Genomic DNA, 18,003 nt, shown 5'->3' on the forward strand with positions numbered 1-18,003 from the left:
TTATGTAGTAATTTTATTCGGCCACACGATCCTTTGTTTACAGTTAGAGTGGATGTTTCGGCTATGTATGACATTCTCACTGTGTTTAATTGTGACCTGTGGTGGGGCGTGGTCTGCGGTGCCGTGCGGACGCACCTGCACGGCATCCGCAATCACACCCGCCGTGTTAAAACACGGGGACTCAGGGGTTGGTGGTTGTGTGGTGTGACGTGAATAAAATAAAGTTGGTTAAAGCAAGTCACGCTCCCCTCGCTGCGCCTCCGGCGCTGCCTCTCCCGGCTGGAGCGGCTCCTCGGGCGCCGCCATCGCCGCTGCCTCTCCAGGCTGGAGCAGCTCCTCGGGCGCCGCCATCGCCGCTGCCTCTCCCGGCTGGAGCGGCTCCGCCGCCTTCTTCCAGGGCACAGGAACGGGCACCGGGCCCTGCAGAGCCCCAGCGGCTCCCACGCGAGGTGTGGGGACAGGCGCTGTGGCAGGCTGCGTACTAGCTGGTCGCAACCTGGGGGCCGGCACAGGCGCCTGCACGGACTGGATGTCCTCCACTCCAGCGCCATTGGGGAGCGCCGGTGGGGGTGGCGGTGGTGTCGGGCAGGACCGGATCAGCGCCGCCAGATTCTCCATCCTCTGCAGGTGGCGTTCAGTCTGGTCCTGCAGCTCTTCATGCCTGCGGCGCCACACCACCGCCTGCTCCTGCTGCGTGGCCGCCAGCTCGGCCACCATTCTCGCCAGCTCCCCCCTCTACTGGCCCACTCCTGGCTCTGCCGTGCCTCCCGTCCTGGGTTTCGGCACCACTGTAAACATACACGGCAGACCCAGTGGCATTTTGATGCTTTTTATTGAATCTTTGATGGTTGCTGTCAGATACTCAGATACAATACTCAGAGCTGCAGCTCTCCCGCTGCCCGCTCAACACCATCACAACAACCCAATCACAGGACCCAGTACAATATTTAATTCGGCGGGGCGTGATTGCGGATGCCGTGCAGGTGCGTCCGCCTCCTCTGCACGGCACCGCAGGCCACGCCCCGCCACATGACCTTTCTGTGTTTGGAGCAAGAGATGAAAGATTGGCATAGTTCAAATTATATATGTTCTGTTATGTGTATATTCAGATGGATGTGTTGGTTTATTTCATTTAATCCTTTATGTTTATCTTAGTGAAGCTGTTGCTGTATATATTTATATACTGATGGCAACTTGTTTGTTACTACAGACTGCTGGCAACACTGAGCATCTAGGTGGCAATAAAACAGCTGGTGGTGACAATCCGGCAAAGTGGAAGCCTGTTGTCCTCCTTCCTGTATCCTGACCGATACACCTTCTTGTTAGCTGCTGAACCTTAAAGAACTAGCCCTCACCAAGTGCTCCTCAACACTGTGGGACGTGTGAGGCTGACATTAATATGTCTTAAAGTGGGAGATGAAGAAATGACTCCAGGGCCCAAATCATGGAGACAAACATCAATCCACACTTCACTTTGTTTCCTGTCTCTAAAGTGGGAATATTTCAGTGTGATGAACAAACGGCCTCCAACAAATGAAGCTGATTTCCTTTTCCTGTCTTTTCTCCAGCGGCCTCAGCTTCTTCCTCTTTCCCCTGTCTTCTTCTGCAGACGCTCCTCTGTAGCTTCAAGCTGTTTCTCTTTACAAGGAGAGCTACAAACCTTTGCATCCAGCCACAAACACCCCATGGGCTCCTCTGGATCATCACACTCAGCATTTTCACAATAAAAGCCTCGTATTTATGGCTGCTCCACCCTGACATGTGACAACATCCAAATGACTGGATCAAAGTGTTTGAATGATCCCAGCAGCTTTAAAACTATTGATATTTATACATTTACACTGATTTGGACTAAACTAACAAAACTATTGATTTGATCCAAACTCACATCATGCCAGAGGCTTTTATTTTGAAGTTAGGATCATTTTAATGCTCTTCTTAGTTCATTTAAACACACAGTTGCTCCGCCTGACATTTTTGGCTTTTAGATCAAAACATCAAAGAATTTATTTTATTTGAATGAACTGAAAATAGATTCAAACTAAAAGCTTTGAGAGAATAAACTCCTACATGACCTCTGACCTTTGCCCTGTATCTACAGCACTGACCTCTGACTTTCAGCTTCACTTTTCTCTTCAGCAGGATGTTTCCCTCCCTGCTGTAGACGGTGCAGGTGTAGCTCCTGGTGTCCCAGTCTGTGGGGTGTTTCAGGGTCAGACTGAGGTCTCCAGTTTTCAGCAGGTCTTCATTCATCTTCGTTCGGTCTCTGTAATCCTGGTGCTGTTCTTCAGGCTGGTCAGAGCTGTTCTCATACACATGGACCTTCCTGTTGTGTGGTCTACTGAGGATCTTGTAATTGACCATCCACTCCACTTTAGCGTCTTCAGGCAGGTGAAGTGTGGTGTTGAAGGGCAGCTGGACAGACTCCACCCCTGAATCCACCTCCACCTGGGGGACTGAGAGGACAACAAAGCACAACATGAGCTTGGATGGAGACATTTGTGTTGACTCTAACAGGCTGAATGCTGCTGCTTCACTGGGAGCTCACTGTTAGATAGAAAGTGGTCAGTGTGAAGAGGAGACGCAGCAGAAAGATGAAGACTGACAGGAAGAAAGCAGTGAACAGACTGTTGGAGCTGCTGTTAGTGGGACAGGACTTTATTCAGTCTCTGAGGACCAGATTTGACTTGATGAAGCAGAGAAACACAGTCTGAGTGTTTCTGTCACACTCACTTCATCACACAGCTCAGTTTGACAACATGTGGAAGAATTTGATAGAAGCCTTCCTTTAGTAAAAGCACCAAGAAAACACCATGAAAACACCTCACTACACACAAAACTGCAGTACTGGCAAATTGTACATAAAGTATGAAAAGTCAAAGTACTTATTGTGCAGAAAAATGTTCCCATCAGTGTCTGTGGATCAATATTACTGCTGCACATGTTTAAGGCTGAGCTCATTTCAAATCCTTTCTATTGTGTTGAATCTGCAGTAATGCATCATATTCTATAAAATCATATGTTTGTAGTGGCTGTCCTGTGAGGACCACGTCTCTCTAAACAAACAGCTGTTAATGAGCTCACAAACACAGGCCTACAGCTGGATTTGAAAAAGTCCATTCAATAGAAAATCAATCTGTCTTCCTGTCTCTGTAATAATGTGAATTATTGTTTGCAAGATGGTTTGTTCCACAATGGATTGTGTTGCTGCACGGACTCTTTAGAGTGACACACGAGTAAGGATTGTTAGGTTGGCTGTGTCCCAATTCAGGGTCTGCACGCTTGAAGTACGCATTTTAAGTGCGATTACGTCACCGCCACGCGACGACGGCTGTCCCAATTCAAAGTGTACTTCAAATGCATACTTCAAATGCATACTCCAAATGCGCCGTCGATTTCCCCAAATATCAAGCGTGATCCGGTGCACGCTTCGTGGTCCCATATATCCCACAATTCATAGCGCGGTGGTGGGTGTGGATAATTTTGCCGCAAAATACGGCAGAAGGGAGCGGCCGAAGAGTGAACTGTCAATAGTAAGTACTCATGATGTCACTTATTTATGTGCGAATGTTTAATAATGAAAAAAATTAAAACATTGCTGTTGGCCACATGTCGGCAAAGTTATGTGACATTAGTGATGTTTGTACTTTCAGCCTCTACATATATATATATATATATATATATATATATATATATATATATATATATATATATATATACTCATATATATACACACATATATATAAATATATATATGTGTGTATATATAAATATATATATATATATATATATATATATATATATATATATGTATATATATATATATATATATATATATATATATATATATATATATATATATATATATATATATATATATATATCATAATAATCTGACAATACTATAACATTGGCCATATTATATTTACATTACCACAGTGAGATGACTTTAGTCTCATGAACAACAAGAGCTAATTGTTATTTACTAACTACTCTTGAACTGACTGTTCAGTACAGAAATGAAGCCCAACAATCATGTTTTACAGTCCTCTGGTCTCAGCCTCAGATACTCAACTAATCAAAGTGATGTCATGACAAAAATGCATGACCAACAAAACATTTTTTCTCCTTCATTTATGTCATACTATCTCGCGTTTCTCGCGGTTAGTATCATGGTTGCTAGGCAACCTGAACAGCACAACGAAGGCCAGACCGTCCCATTTCACAAGCCTCTCACTTCTGCACTTCTCGTACTTATAGTACGCACCGTACGTAGTACGCATAGTGCGCGTACATCAAGCGTGCAGACCCTGAATTGGGACACAGCCGTTGTATGTTGCTGTTGCACATGGCACAGGACCAATCTGAGTCGCATGACTTCTTAATAAAACTTACTACCCCGTTTTGGTAGGAAATAGATATTCTGGAGTCTGTCGTGAATGAGACCAGAATATAACATGGTGGCAGCGGAGCGGATAGCGGAGCAGGTAGCGGAGTAAGCTGCACGGCCGGAGTGGAACCCCGGGAGACGCCTGTTGGAGCGGTGAGCAACTAGCGGCTAATCGAGTTAGCACCGCCGCGAGGCATTGAGGGCCTTAAAGCGCCGCCGACGCTGGTATTGGACTCCAGTAACCTGTCACGGACATGGAAGACCTGGAGGGACGAGTTTATGCTCTATGTGGAGCTGACCATGGATTCAGACGGCGAACAGAAAAAAGTAAGCCTGTTCAGTTATCTCGTTGGTGAGAGCGGCAGGGAGCTGCTAGACACGCTAATGGGTGACACGGCGAGAGATCGGTGGACAGTTAAGGACATTATTGAGAAGTTTGACAATCATTGCAATCCTGTAGTTAATGAAACTGTGGAGCGTTATCGGTTCTTCACGAGAAACCAAGGCGCCAGTGAGACAATCGACAGCTATGTGACGGAGGTAAAGCTGCAGACAAAAACGTGCAATTTTGGAGTAATAAGGGACTCACTGATTCGTGACAGGATTGTATGTGGACTTAACCCGAGTTTGAGGGAGAGACTGCTGCGTGAGAAAAACATGACACTGGATGCATGCATACAGCACTGCAGAGTTGCGGAGCTGTCACGGGAAAACAGCAAAAACCATTTCGGGAGCTGCAGTGGAGGAGGTGCATGCTGTGCGTGGAGCTGCGCGCCAGAAACGGATCGGCGACGCAGTGGACTGTAAGTTTTGTGGCAGAACACATGAAAAAAAGAAAGAAAAATGTCCAGCATACAGGAAGAAATGTAAAAAGTGTGGCAGAGAAAACCACTTTGCAGTTAAATGCATGGCACATTCAGAGCAGAAGAGAAGGACGAATGTACACAACATGACAGCATGTGAGAGTGATGAGTATGAGGATGTTCTCTGTGTTACAGAGGCAGACACACATGATTCAACTACAAAGAACACTGACAAAGTGAGAGGCACTCAACTCTTTGCAGGCATGCTGATGGGCAAAGAGATTGTAAATTTTCAGATTGACTGTGGTGCCAGTTGTAATGTAATGCCAATCTACATGCTAAGCCCGAACACACAGTTGGAGGACACACAGACAGTGTTGATGATGTACAACAAAAGTAAGATAAAGCCGTTTGGAAAATGCAAAGTTAAGCTACGTAACCCGAGAAATCAGAAACTGTATCGGTTGGAGTTTCAAGTGGTTGACAAAGACTGTAAAGTACCACTGCTGGGCAAGAGAGCCAGCGAAGCGATGAAACTCATAAAAGTGCACAATGAAAAAATCTTGAAACTGGACAGCATCATTACTTCAGAGCACCCAACAGCCAATGAGTGGAACATGGATCAGATTAAGAAAAGAAAGAAAAGAAAGTGTACTTTATTGGTCCCCGTGGGGAAAATCCCTCTCTGCATTTAACCCATTCACTCAGTGAAGCAGTGGGCAGCCATTGGGCGCCCGGGGAGCAGTGTGTAGGGACGGTACCTTGCTCAGGGGTACCTCAGGGTAGCTGTTCAGGGGAATCGAACCCCCGACCTTCCGATCATGGGGCCACCACTCTACCTAAAGCAGAGTATGCCGATGTCTTCACAGGAGATGGCTGTTTGGAGGGAGAGTTAAGGCTCCAGGTGGATGAAACTGTGAAACCAGTGCAGTTACCAAAACGGCGTGTCCCTATTGCAATGATAAAGCCGTTAAAAAAGGAGCTTCAAGATCTTCAGCACAGAGGGATCATTACACCAGTAGAATGCAGCACAGACTGGATCAGTGGGATGGTTGTGGTCCAACAGCAGAGTGGGGATTTAAGGGTGTGTATAGATCCAAAACCCTTAAACAAAGCCCTACAACGGAGCCACTTCCCATTGCCCACCATTGAGGACATTTTGCCAGATCTGTCAAAGGCTAAAGTGTTCTCTGTCTGCGACGTGAAGAGTGGATTCTGGCACGTGAAACTGGAGGAGGAGTCGAGCTACCTGACAACATTTTCGACTCCGTTTGGACGCTACAGATGGCTGAGGATCCCAATGGGGATAAGTCCAGCTCCGGAAGTGTTCCAGAGGAAGCTCACACAAGCTTTGGATGGTCTGGCAGGGATCTACATCATTGCAGATGATGTGCTGATCACGGGTCAGGGGGACACAGATGCTGGAGCAGTACGTGACCATGACAAGAAGCTGAGACAGTTTTTGACTCGTTGCAGGCAGAAAAACATTAAGTTAAACGCAGACAAGTTTAAACTTAAACAGAAGGAAACTACGTACATTGGACATCAGCTGACATGCAACAGTCTGAAAATAGACCCAGAGAAGGTTAGCTCTATAGAACAAATGCCCAGACCTACAGACGTGAAGGCAGTACAGAGACTGTTAGGTATGGTGAACTACTTAGCAAAGTTTTGCCCACATCTGTCTGACCACTGCGACATATTGAGACAACTGACACACAAAGACAGTGAGTGGAACTGGACGACTCGACATGAAGACGCATTTCAGAGACTGAAAGAGGCTATAGCATAGGCTCCAGTCCTGAAATACTACTGCCCAGAGGAAGAGCTGACAGTACAATGTGACGCTTCTGACAAAGGGTTAGGTGCAGCACTCATGCAGACGGGTAAGCCTGTGGCTTTTGCGAGTAGAGCACTTACACGTACAGAGCAAAGTTATGCCCAGATCGAAAAGGAGCTTTTGGCTGTAGTTTTCAGCATGGAGAAGTTTCATCAGTACACATATGGTCGTAAAGTGGTGGTACACAGTGATCACAAACTCTTAGAGACCATTGTAAGAAAACCGCTGTTGAGTGCACCCAAACGGTTGCAAAGGATGCTTATGCGCATTCACAAATATGACATAGATGTGGTGTATGTGCCAGGCAAAGACATGTTATTAGCAGACACGTTGAGTAGGGGATATCTTCCAGAGTGCTCACCACAGGGCTCCATAGAGGAGGAAATAGAGAGCATTAACATGGTCACTCATGCACCCATCTCACCTGACAGACTAAACAGCATAAGGACTGCTACACAAGAGGACAAAGCACTACAGATCCTCATAGATACAATTCACAGAGGTTGGCCGACTGGCAAAGAGACACTGACGGTGACATCAGACCATACTTCTCATTCCAGGATGAACTGAGTAGTCAGGATGGACTTGTGTTTAGAGGTGAACGTCTTGTTGTCCCGACTACCATGAGACAGGAGATCATAGCTAGACTACACTCGACACACCTAGGTGTAGAAGGTTGTCTAAGGAGAGCCAGAGAGTGTGTGTATTGGTTAGGCGTGAATGAACAAATTAAGACTTATGTGACTAAGTGTGACATCTGCAGGTCAGTTGACTACAGACAGCAGAAAGAGACCTTGGTCCCACCTGAGATCCCGACTAGACCATGGGCTAAGGTGGGCTCGGACCTGTTTATTCTTGACAACAAGGACTACCTTATCACAGTGGACTACTATTCAAACTTCTGGGAAATTGACTATCTCCCGGACACTAAGTCCACCACAGTGATTAGAAAGTTGAAGGCTCACTTTGCCAGACAGGGCATCCCGGACATTGTTGTTTCAGATAATGGACCACAGTATACGTCCGGTGAGTTTCTGAGATTTAGTCGACTGTGGGATTTCCAGCACAAAACATCTTCACCAGGTTACCCTCAGAGTAATGGGAAGGCTGAATCAGCAGTGAAGACAGCAAAGAGGCTGCTGCTAAAGGCAAAAATGGCGGGGCAGGACCCGTATCTTGCGATTCTGGACCATCGCAACACACCATCACAAGGCCTGGAGACCAGCCCAGCTCAGAGGCTGCTCAGCAGAAGGACACAGACGCTTTTGCCAACCAGGACGAGCCTGCTAAGGCCAAAAGTCATTCCAGCCCTGCGGGAGTTGGAGATGAAACAGAAGCGCCAAAAATTGTGCTATGACCGATCAGCACGAGACATGGACTCTTTGAAGCTAGGGGACAGTGTCAGAGTTCAGCCTTTTGACCGCCATTCCACTTGGAGCAGGGGAGTGGTGATTGGGACTGTTGACCCGAGGTCCTATGAGGTTCAGTTGGACTCTGGAAGTGTCCTGAGGAGGAATCGGAGGCACCTGAGACATGCAGGCGTGATGGATCAAGAAAATGCCATGACAGACAGACACTGGGGCACTGAGCAGGTCAGTGACAGCTCCTTCAGAAACTCGTGGGCACAGATCAAGACTGACGAGGTATCAGGGGGTGTCAGGACAAGGTCAGGCTGCAAAGTGGTTCCACCACTTCGGTACAAGGACTATGTTACATAATGAGGACTTCACAGCCTTTATTGTTTGAGGGGACGAGTTGTGTATTCTGTGGAAATTGATGTTCCCTACAGCTTGCAGAAATGTACATGTTTGAATAGTGGAATGCTTTTGTATTCTTTGAGTGTTTCATATTGTTTTCTCCCTCAGTAAGAAGAAGGACAAATCAAAACAAAAAAGGACTTCTGTTTTTCCAAAAACAGAAAAAGAGAAGGGATGTAATAATGTGAATTATTGTTTGCAAGATGGTTTGTTCCACAATGGATTGTGTTGCTGCACGGACGTTTTAGAGTGACACACGAGTAAGGATTGTTAGGCTGTATGTTGCTGTTGCACATGGCACAGGACCAATCTGAGTCGCATGACTTGTTAATAAAACTTACTACCCCGTTGGGTAGGAAATAGATATTCTGGAGTCTGTCGTGAATGAGACCAGAATAAAACAGTCTCTCTCTATACTATCCAATAAAGACCAAACATCTTTAAACTGACAACAGTTGCCTGTTTAAGCTGCCGTCAAAGAGTTTTCACATTTTGGACACAAATATGAGCCTTTAAACTTTTTTCAGAATGTGGGCTACACATGCTTAGATCTGTTAGATTCTCCACATTAAACTTAATAACTTACACAGCTCAAATAGCATATGTGCTAACACTTTTAGCAGTCATATATGCTAACCCTACTTTTAAACTCACTGACTCATATTGAAACACTTCAAATTAATCACACACGAGTATTTCCCTCCTGGAAATCTTTAAATATTATTTACTTGTCACTAAACTTGCTAACATTAGGGAACAGAGCACGAGATAGTCTGAAGCTCTGTGAAGCTCTTGTTTGTTAACGGTATATGCTGCTTTCAAGTGCAGAACAACAAACTATTTGAACTGATCCAACTTTATTAACAGAGACAAAGCTTTGTGCATCAGTTGCTGTTTGCTGCTATAGATATAATCCAGCCGATGTGGAGATTTTCACACTTCTGCTAGAAATCATCTTCTAGTTATTGTGACTCAGATATGACTGATTATAGATGAGGACCAAAGAAGGTTTTTACTGAGATTTGAACTGACTTAGCTTAGCCTGTGTTTCAGCCACATGCTAAACAAACACATGTTCAGAAACTAGAAGATGTTACCTTTCAGATGAAGTCTCACACATGAACTTTGCTCCTACAGTTCATCTGATGAAGCTTTTACATTTGGGTGGAAATCAAATAAAAACCAAAACAGCCACAAACATCAGACAAGCTAACACTGTAACATTATTGGATGGAGCTACTGAGACTGAACTAGGATATGTCCTTCAACGCACATATTAAACAAATATGTAAGACTGCTTTCTTCCATTTGTGCAGCATCTCTAAAATTAGAAATATCCTGTCTCAGAGTGACGCTGAAAAACTAGTTTATGCATTTATTACTGCCAGGCTGGACGACTGTAATTCATTATTACAGTCTGCAGACTGAGAGACAGCTTCTTTCACCAGGCCATCAGACTGCTGAACACTTCATAGACACCTCAGCTTCACTACTGGAACTTCAACATTATGCACTTCGTACTGTACAGTAATGCCACAGTTTTGCACATGTCTCAACTCTGTATATTTTTATATATTTTATTTTATTGTTTACTCTATTTAATTTGTAAAATATGTATACACACACACACACACACACACACACACAGAAAACATATTTAGTATACACATCCAGAAATGCATATACTATATGCATATATATATATTGTACATATATTTATTAGTTTCAGATTTAGCCATTCTTATATTTTGCTTGTTTTACGTTATTGGATTTTGCACAACTCTGTTGCTTGTGAAGCTCGCACACAAGAATTTCACTCACATGTACTGTACCAATGTACCTGCACATGTGATGTGACAATAAAAGTGATTTGATTTGATATTATCAGGATGTCCAAAAAACTCGCTGAAAAGCCTTCAGCTAATCCAAAATGCTGCAGCAAGAGTCCTAACAGGGACTAGAAAGAGAGAGCATATTTCTCCTGTTTTGGCTTCCTTTCATTGGCTTCCTGTTAAATCCAGAATTGAATTCAAAATCCTACTCCTCACATACAAGGTCTTAAATAATCAGGCTCCATCTTATCTTAATGACCTTGTAGTACCATATCACCCTATTAGAGCACTTCGCTCTCGCTCTGCAGGCCTACTTGTTGTTCCTAGAGTATTTAAAAGTAGAATGGGAGGGAGAGCCTTCAGTTTTCAGGCCCCTCTTCTGTGGAACCAGCTTCCAGTTTGGATTCGGGAGACAGACACTATCTCTACTTTTAAGATTAGGCTTAAAACTTTCCTTTTTGCTAAAGCATATAGTTAGGGCTGGACCAGGTGACCCTGAATCCTCCCTTAGTTATGCTGCAATAGACATAGGCTGCTGGGGAATTCCCATTATGCATTGAGTTTTTCCTTTCCAGTCACCTTTCTCACTCACTATGTGTTAATAGACCTCTCTGCATTGAATCATATCTGTTATTAACCTCTGTCTCTCTTCCACAGCATGTCTTTATCCTATCTTCCTTCTCTCACCCCAACCGGTCGCAGCAGATGGCCCCGCCCCTCCCTGAGCCTGGTTCTGCCGGAGGTTTCTTCCAGTTAAAAGGGAGTTTTTCCTTCCCACTGTCGCCAAAGTGCTTGCTCATAGGGGGTCATACGATTGTTGGGTTTTTCTCTGTATCTATGAAGCGCCTTGAGGCGACTTTTGTTGTGATTTGGCGCTATATAAATAAAATTGAATTGAATTGAATTGAATCTCCTCCTTGAATCGCTACCTAATCGTGGTGGAGGGGTTTGTGTGTCCCAGGGATCCCAGGGGCTATGTTGTCTGGGGGCTTTTGCCCCTGGTAGGGTCTCCCATGGCAAATTGGTCCTGGGTGAGGGACCAGACAAAGAGCGATTCAGAAGACCCTTATGAAAAGAATATCGAGGGAACAGTTTACCCTGCCCGGGATAGGGTTACCGGGGCCCCGCCCTGGAGCCAGGCCCGGGGAGGGTGCCCGAGGAGGGTGCCCGAGGGCGAGCGTCTGGTGGCCGGGCCTTAGTCCATGGGGCCCGGCCGGGCACAGCCCGAAGAGGAGACATGGGCCCATCCTCCCGCAGGCCCACCACCCGCAGGAGGCGCCATAGGGGTCGGGTACATTGTGTGCCGGGTGGCGGCCAGGAGCGGAGGCCCTGGCGGACTGACCCCCGGCTGCCAAGACTGGCAATAGGGACATGGAATGTCACCTCTCTGGTGGGGAAGGAGCCTGAGTTAGTGCGTGAGGTTGAGAGGTACCGGCTAGATATAGTCGGGCTCACCTCTACGCATGGCTTGGGCTCTGGAACCAGTCTCCTGGAGAGGGGCTGGACTCTGTCTCAGTCTGGAGTTGCCCCTGGTGAGAGGCGGCGGGCTGGGGTGGGTATTCTAATATCCACTCGGCTTGCTGCCGGTACGTTGGGGTTTTTCCCGGTGGATGAGAGGGTTTGTTCCCTGTGCCTTAGGGTCGGGGAACGGGTCCTGACTGTCATCTGCGCTTATGCGCCGAGTGGCAGTTCGGAGTACCCGGCCTTCTTAGAGTCCCTGGGGGGGGGGGGTGCTGGAAGGTGCTCCACCTGGAGACTCTGTTGTCCTGCTGGGAGACTTCAATGTTCACGTGGGTAACGACAGCAGGACCTGGAGGGGCGTGATTGTGAGGAACGGCCTCCCTGATCTGAACCCGAGCGGTGCTTTGTTATTGGACTCCTGTGCTAATCACAGTTTGGCCATAACGAACACCCTGTTCGAACATAAGAGTGTCCATAAGTGCACGTGGCACCAGGACGCTCTAGGCCGTAGGTTGATGATTGATTTTGTAATCGTATCACCAGACCTGCGACCATATGTTCTGGACACTCGGGTAAAGAGAGGGGCTGAGCTGTCAACTGATCACCACCTGGTGGTGAGTTGGATCAGGTGGGGGGGGAGGACGCTGGACAGACCTGGTGCACCTAAACGCGTAGTGAGGGTGTGCTGGGAACGTCTAGCAGAGGCCCCAGTCCACGAGATCTTCAACGCACACCTCCGGCAGAGCTTCAACAGCATTCCGAGGGAGACTGGGGACATTGAGTCCGAATGGACCATGTTCAGCGTCTCCATTGCCGAAGCTGCTGCATTGAGCTGCGGCCGCAAGGTGGTTGGTGCCTGCCGTGGTGGTAATCCCCTAACCAAATGGTGGACACCAGAGGTGAAGGGAGCCACCAGGCTGAAGAAGGAGTCCTATCGGGCTTGGCTAGCCTGTGGGACTCCGGAGGCAGCCGACAGGTATCGACAGGCCAAGCGGAATGTGGCTCGGGCAGTGGCTGAAGCAAAAACTCGGGTGTGGGAGGAGTTCGGAGAGGCCATGGAAAAAGACTTTCGGACTGCCTCGAAGAGATTCTGGCAAACCGTCAGGCGTCTCAGGAGGGGAAAGCGGTGCTCTACCTGCACTGTGTATAGTGCTGGCGGAGCACTGCTGACGTCGACTGAGAAAATTGTCAGGCGGTGGAAGGAATACTTCGAGGACCTCCTTAATCCCACTGACACGTCTTCCGAGGAGGAAGCAGAGTCTGGGGATGAGGGGAATGACCCGCCAATTTCCGGGGGCGAGGTCACTGAGGCAGTTAAACAACTCCTTGGTGGCAGAGCCCCTGGTGTTGATGAGGTCCGCCCCGAGTTCCTGAAGGCTCTGGACGTTGTAGGGCTGTCCTGGTTGACACGCCTCTGCAATGTTGCGTGGAGATCAGGGGCAGTACCTGTGGACTGGCAGACCGGGGTGATTGTCCCCATCTTTAAGAAGGGGGACCCGAGGGTGTGTTCCAACTACAGAGGGATCACACTCCTCAGCCTCCCTGGGAAAGTCTATGCCAGGGTGCTGGAAAGGAGAGTTCGTCCGCTAGTCGAACCTCGGATACAGGAGGAACAATGCGGTTTTCGTCCTGGTCGCGGAACACTGGACCAGCTCTTTATCCTCTCGAGGATACTTGAGGGTGCATGGGAGTTTGCCCAACCAGTCTACATGTGTTTTGTGGACTTGGAGAAGGCATTTGACCGTGTCCCTCGGGGTGTCCTGTGGGAGGTGTTGCGGGAGTATGGGGTGTCTGGCCCATTGTTACGGGCCATTCGATCCCTATACAACTGTTGTAAGAGCTTGGTTCGCATTGCCGGCAATAAGTCGGACTCGTTCCTGGTGGGTGATGGGCTCCGCCAGGGCTGCCCTTTGTCTCCGGTTCTGTTCATAATTTTTATGGACAGGATTTCTAGGCGCAGCCAAGTGGCTGATGTCATGGTCCTGGGTCCCCTGACCCAGCGTTTTTAGTTCCTTGTGATGTTTGTAATATTGTACTTGTGTGAGTTATTCTATGGTTTCTAGTTTCGATCCCTTGCCCTTCATGTTTCTCTGTGTCCCCTCTGTTCTGTGTAGTCTGTGTCTGCATGTTTGAGTTCCCCTCTGTGTCTCTCGGTTCTTAGAGTCCTCTGCCTTATGGTTTATGTCTCTGTGTTTCTTAGTTGCTGTCTCCACTGTGTCAAGTTTGCGTCTCTGTATGATACTTCCTGTTATACTTTGATGGTCCGTGTCTTATGTGAATGTGTCCTGCTTTGCTTGTCTCATCAGTCCTGATTTCTCCCAGCTGTGCCCTCCTTCTGTGTCTCATTCCCCTCGTTACTTCCCAGTGTATTTAAACCCTGTGCTTCTCTGAGTCAGTGTCGCGTCGTCCCTCATGCTGTGTGGATCTCCTTGTGTCTCTCTGTGAGTGCTTAGTTTGTTGTTCCCAGTTTAGTTTGTCTGTTTTTTCCCTGCCAGCAAATAAAGCTGTGTTTTGAGTTCACCTCCCCGAGTCTGTGAGTCCTGCAATTTGGGTCCAACTCCTGCCTGCCGCACAGCGATTCATGACAGCTGAGGGCTTTCGCTTTGGTGGCCTCAGAATCTCATCTCTGATTTTTGCGGATGATGTGGTTCTGTTGGCTTCATAGGGTGAGGGCCTCCAGCTTGCACTGGAGCGGTTCGCAGCCGAGTGTGAAGCAGCGGGAATGAGTATCAGCACCTCCAAATCTGAGGCCATGGTTCTCAGCCGGAAAAGGGTGGAGTGCCCACTCCGGGTCGGGGATGAGTTCCTGCCCCAAGTGGAGGAGTTCAAGTATCTCGGGGTCTTGTTCGCGAGTGATAGGAGAAGGGAGCCGGAGATCGACAGACGGATTGGGGCTGCAGCTGCAGTAATGCGGATGTTGCACCGGTCCGTCGTGGTGAAGAGGGAGCTGAGTGTAAAAGCGAAGCTCTCAATTTACCGGTCAATCTACGTTCCTACCCTCACCTATGGCCACGAGCTGTGGGTAGTGACCGAAAGAACGAGATCGCGGCTACAAGCGGCAGAAATGAGCTTCCTGCGAAGGGTGGCTGGCCTCTCCCTTAGAGATAGGGTGAGAAGTTTGGCCATCCGGGAGGGGCTCAGAGTAGAGCAGCTGCTGCTCCACATCGAAAGGAGCCAGCTGAGGTGGTTCGGGCATCTGACAAGGATGCCCCCTGGGCACCTCCTGGGTGAGGTGTTCCAGGCATGTCCCACCGGGAGGAGGCCCCGGGGCAGACCCAGGACACGCTGGAGAGATTATATCTCTCGGCTGGCCTGGGAACGCCTTGGTGTTCCCGTGGATAAGCTGGAGGAGGTGGCTGGGGAGAGGGAGGTCTGGGCCTCTTTGCTTAGGCTGCTGCCCCCGCAACCCGGCCTCGGATAAAGCGGATGAAGATGGATGGATGAATTGAATTGAATTGAACCACCATCATGAGTCTGACCTCTGACCTTTGACCTGTATCTACAGCACTGACCTCTGACAGTGAGCAGCACTTCTTTCTTCATCAGAATGTTTCCCTTCCTGTTGTAGATGGTGCAGATGTAGGTGGAGTGGTCTCCATCTGTGGGGTGTTTCAGGGTCAGACTGAGGTCTCCAGGTTCCAGTAAGTTTCTTTTCATCTTTGTTCGGTTCTTGTATTCATCGTCCTGTTCTTCAGGCTGGTCAGAGCCGTTCTCATACACGTGGACCTTCCTGTCATCTCTGTCCTTCCACTCCACTTTAGCGTCTTTAGGCAGGCGAAGTGTGGTTTTGCAGGGCAGCACGACAGACTCCATCCCTGAGTCTACCACCACCTGGTAAACTGAGAGGACAACAAAGCACAACATGATGACATCAGCAGCAGCTGTGATGGTCACATGACCTCCCTGTCCCCTCATTGTCTTCTAGTCTCAGTCAGATTGTGTCTCAGTTTGTTCCTGATGTGTTCCTGACTCGTTCTTTGGTAACTAGTCTGCAGCATCCTGTAAAGTGCTCCAGACATGTTGGATGAAGAGCAGAAGAACAGACAGCCTGAGCCTCCACAGTCGGCCATGTCTCACACACATCAGCACAAAAACCATGAAGATCTCATGTGTCTGCTCTGAACATCTGAAGCTCTCCACCACATGACTGAGCACAACTCAAGGAGGAACATTTACTGAAGCTGCTGCAACATTTACTGTCAGCACATGTTTCCATGTCAGCCTGCTGTTTACCACCACAGAAGAAGAACAGCTTGTACATGTCACTGATCCGCACCACGCATGTGCGAAAGGTGTCTACTTCCACTCGAAGCATTTCACGATAGTTACGGGTCAGAGTATCTGTTAAGATGTTATCAATATTAAGTATCTTTCAATATTAAGTATGTTATCAATATTAAGTATCTCTTAAAATGTCTGCAATAATGATCTGTTTCTACAGCACTGACCTCTGACATGGTGCAGCACTACTTTCTGTCTCAGGATATCTTTGTCCCTGTAGATGGTGCAGATGTATCCTCCACTGTCTCTCTCTGTGGGGTATTTCAGGGTCAGGCTGAGGTCTCCAGTTCTCAGCAGGTCTTCATTCATCGTAGTGCGACCACAGTAAAGGTTGTCCTGGTTCTTAAGGTTGTCACTCCTGTTTGAATACACATGGGCTACCATGAGTTCTGGGTCAGAGCGAGTCCACTCCACTGTGGTGTCCTCAGGCAGGTCAGGTGTTGTTTTGCAGGGCAGGATGACAGACTCTGAGCCTTCCTCCACCTTCACCTCCACCTGCTGGTCTGAGACAACAATGAACCACAATATCAGTTGTAGAGATTTCTATGGGCAATGCATGGTCGATTTTCCCACAGACAACCACACTGGCCTCCATGTGGAACAGAGGCCAACAGTGAGTATTGGTTCCCACCTCTAGCCTACACAGGCCCCAAGGGTAAAACCTTTCTGTGAGCGTCAGTAGTCATGGTAACTGAACTGCATATGTACATTTTTTTCTTTTTGGGTCTGTCCTGCACACAGTAATACAATATAATAATTATAAAATAATATAGTTTGACTCTCTCTTTTTGGGAATGACAATTCAATTGGAAGAAATTCCTGCAAAAACATTTTATTCGTAATTTTGCATTGCATTTGTTCACAATTTGGTACTTTGCACATTACCAGCTGGTGAGGTCATGGCTACACTGTCCCCATGGACACCAGAAAACATTAATTCGAGTTTGTCATATTTTACAGTGAAGGCTCCCACAATCATATAACCTCCTATGAGGAGGTTATCATGGGTCGTAGACTGTCTCAAACCATCACTCATAAGGCTACTCTGTTCATACAAACCACCAAAACACTAATAACACATTTACACGGCTGCTGTAAACCCTTCCTGTCTGAAATGCGCAGTTTCCAAACTCTGAAACTTTTCCATATTTTTGGAGTTTCTTACCAAGGAGTAGGAACGGCAGCAACTTTTTCATCATTCTTCAAAGCAGAACAGCCAGCACCGAGTCCTGATCACTCCAATGTGAATCCACATCTTAACACTCAGCCATTCCTGCCTCACTGCTAACGAACAGAGAGTATTTCCTGCCCAATCTCTGATCCAGTAAACCGGTTCAACATGCTCCGAGTCTTAGTCTGAACTTGAAGTTGATAAACTCTCTGGGGCGTGGGTGGTGCATGAGTCACCGTGGAAAGAGCAGAGCCTCCATTTGGTTTCAGTTTGGATCATGTTTATCCTTTCATTTAATTAAAGAACCACATAAGTTTGAAATAATGTCACATATTTATCAGAGAACCATCAGCGGCTGATACGCAACATTAAGGTGGATGTGAAAAAAATACCGCTGGTCTCCAGGTGTGGCTGGTTGTGGGAGAAGTGCTCAGGGACCCTCCCCAAAGTGCAACACCACAAAAACAT

General features: G+C 47.4%; 1 protein-coding gene across 1 annotated transcript; it reads right to left on the reverse strand.

Moving 5' to 3' along the window:
* Positions 1-735: 735 nt before the first annotated feature.
* LOC113017602 (uncharacterized) lies at positions 736-17,640 on the reverse strand. Its single transcript, XM_026160743.1, has 5 exons — positions 17,530-17,640; positions 16,532-16,867; positions 15,596-15,922; positions 2,160-2,456; positions 736-788 (listed from the first exon to the last, which is right to left on the reverse strand). Exons 1-5 carry the CDS (start codon positions 17,561-17,563, stop codon positions 736-738), a joined length of 1,047 nt encoding a protein of 348 aa, XP_026016528.1. The 5' UTR covers positions 17,564-17,640.
* Positions 17,641-18,003: the final 363 nt, after the last annotated feature.

Source organism: Astatotilapia calliptera, unplaced genomic scaffold (assembly GCF_900246225.1).
Source record: "Astatotilapia calliptera unplaced genomic scaffold, fAstCal1.2 U_scaffold_16, whole genome shotgun sequence".
Classification (NCBI taxonomy): Eukaryota; Metazoa; Chordata; class Actinopteri; order Cichliformes; family Cichlidae; genus Astatotilapia; species Astatotilapia calliptera.